General features: G+C 53.6%; 1 protein-coding gene across 1 annotated transcript; it reads left to right on the forward strand.

Moving 5' to 3' along the window:
- Positions 1-406: 406 nt before the first annotated feature.
- On the forward strand, positions 407-722 carry LOC122742777 (barrier-to-autointegration factor-like). Its single transcript, XM_043987276.1, is given in 2 exon segments — positions 407-646; positions 649-722. Coding segments are annotated over 2 exon segments (261 nt in total). The 5' UTR covers positions 407-459.
- The last annotated feature ends 286 nt before the right edge of the window (positions 723-1,008 follow it).

A 1,008-nucleotide genomic window follows, 5' to 3' on the forward strand; every position in this document is an offset into this window, starting at 1 on the left:
GCCACACCTGATCATGGGGGTTTTCTCAATCTACTTCTCTCTCTTTTGGTGAGGCAATTCGGGTTAAGGGTCATACAGCTATTAAGTGTTAAGTGTCTGAGGTCAAATTTGAACTCAGGTCCTCCTGAATCCAGGACCGGTGCTCTATCCACTGCGCCACCTAGCTGCCCCCCTCAGTCCACTTCTCAAGCCATCATCCAAGTCCCATAAAGGTAAGGCTTAGTTGTCTCTCTGGCATGTCTTCTCTATATTAGTCAGGATGACTATTTGTCCTGCTCCCCATTCACCATGGAGAAGTGTTTTCATTATAACAGTGTCTGCAATAACTTTATGAGCTCATGGATAAGAAAAAGTGAGGGATGGAAGCCTCTTTAAGAACTGAACAATGGCGTACGGGATTGAGGCAGCGGCGGGAGTGTGACGGTTAAGGGAGCCAGAGCCGGTCAGTGGTGAGGAGCTATGACGACCTCCCAGAAGCACCGCGACTTCGTGGCCGAGCCCATTGGGGAGAAGCCCGTGGGCAGCCTGGCGGGCATCGGAGAAGTACTGGGCAAGAAGCTCGAGGACAAAGGCTTAGACAAGGCCTACGTGGTTCTGGGCCAGTTCTTGGTCCTGAAAAAAGACGAAGACCTCTTCCGGGAGTGGCTCAATGTGGGGCTAATGCCAAGCAGTCTCGAGATTGCTTTGGCTGCCTTCGAGAACGGTGTGATGCCTTCTTGTGAGTCCCGTGCCTGGGGGCCGGCCCCACTTTGCCCCTCAGATGGGTCTTCACAGTTAGCACCCCCAACCGGGAAATCCTGTCCCTCCCACCCTTCCCACCTCCCAACAAAAGGAAAGATTTTTGCTGCCGCCCCCACCTCGGACACCTTTTCCTCTCCACCACCGCTTTGACTCAACCTCCCAGTCCCTGCCTCAGCATGCTTCCTGTCCCATCCCATAAATTCCAGTGGCGATAGTTATTAGCTTTCCTGGGTGGGTCTCTGGAGTGACTTCCCCACCCCCCCTAAG

The sequence above is a fragment of the Dromiciops gliroides genome, chromosome 2 (assembly GCF_019393635.1).
Source record: "Dromiciops gliroides isolate mDroGli1 chromosome 2, mDroGli1.pri, whole genome shotgun sequence".
Classification (NCBI taxonomy): Eukaryota; Metazoa; Chordata; class Mammalia; order Microbiotheria; family Microbiotheriidae; genus Dromiciops; species Dromiciops gliroides.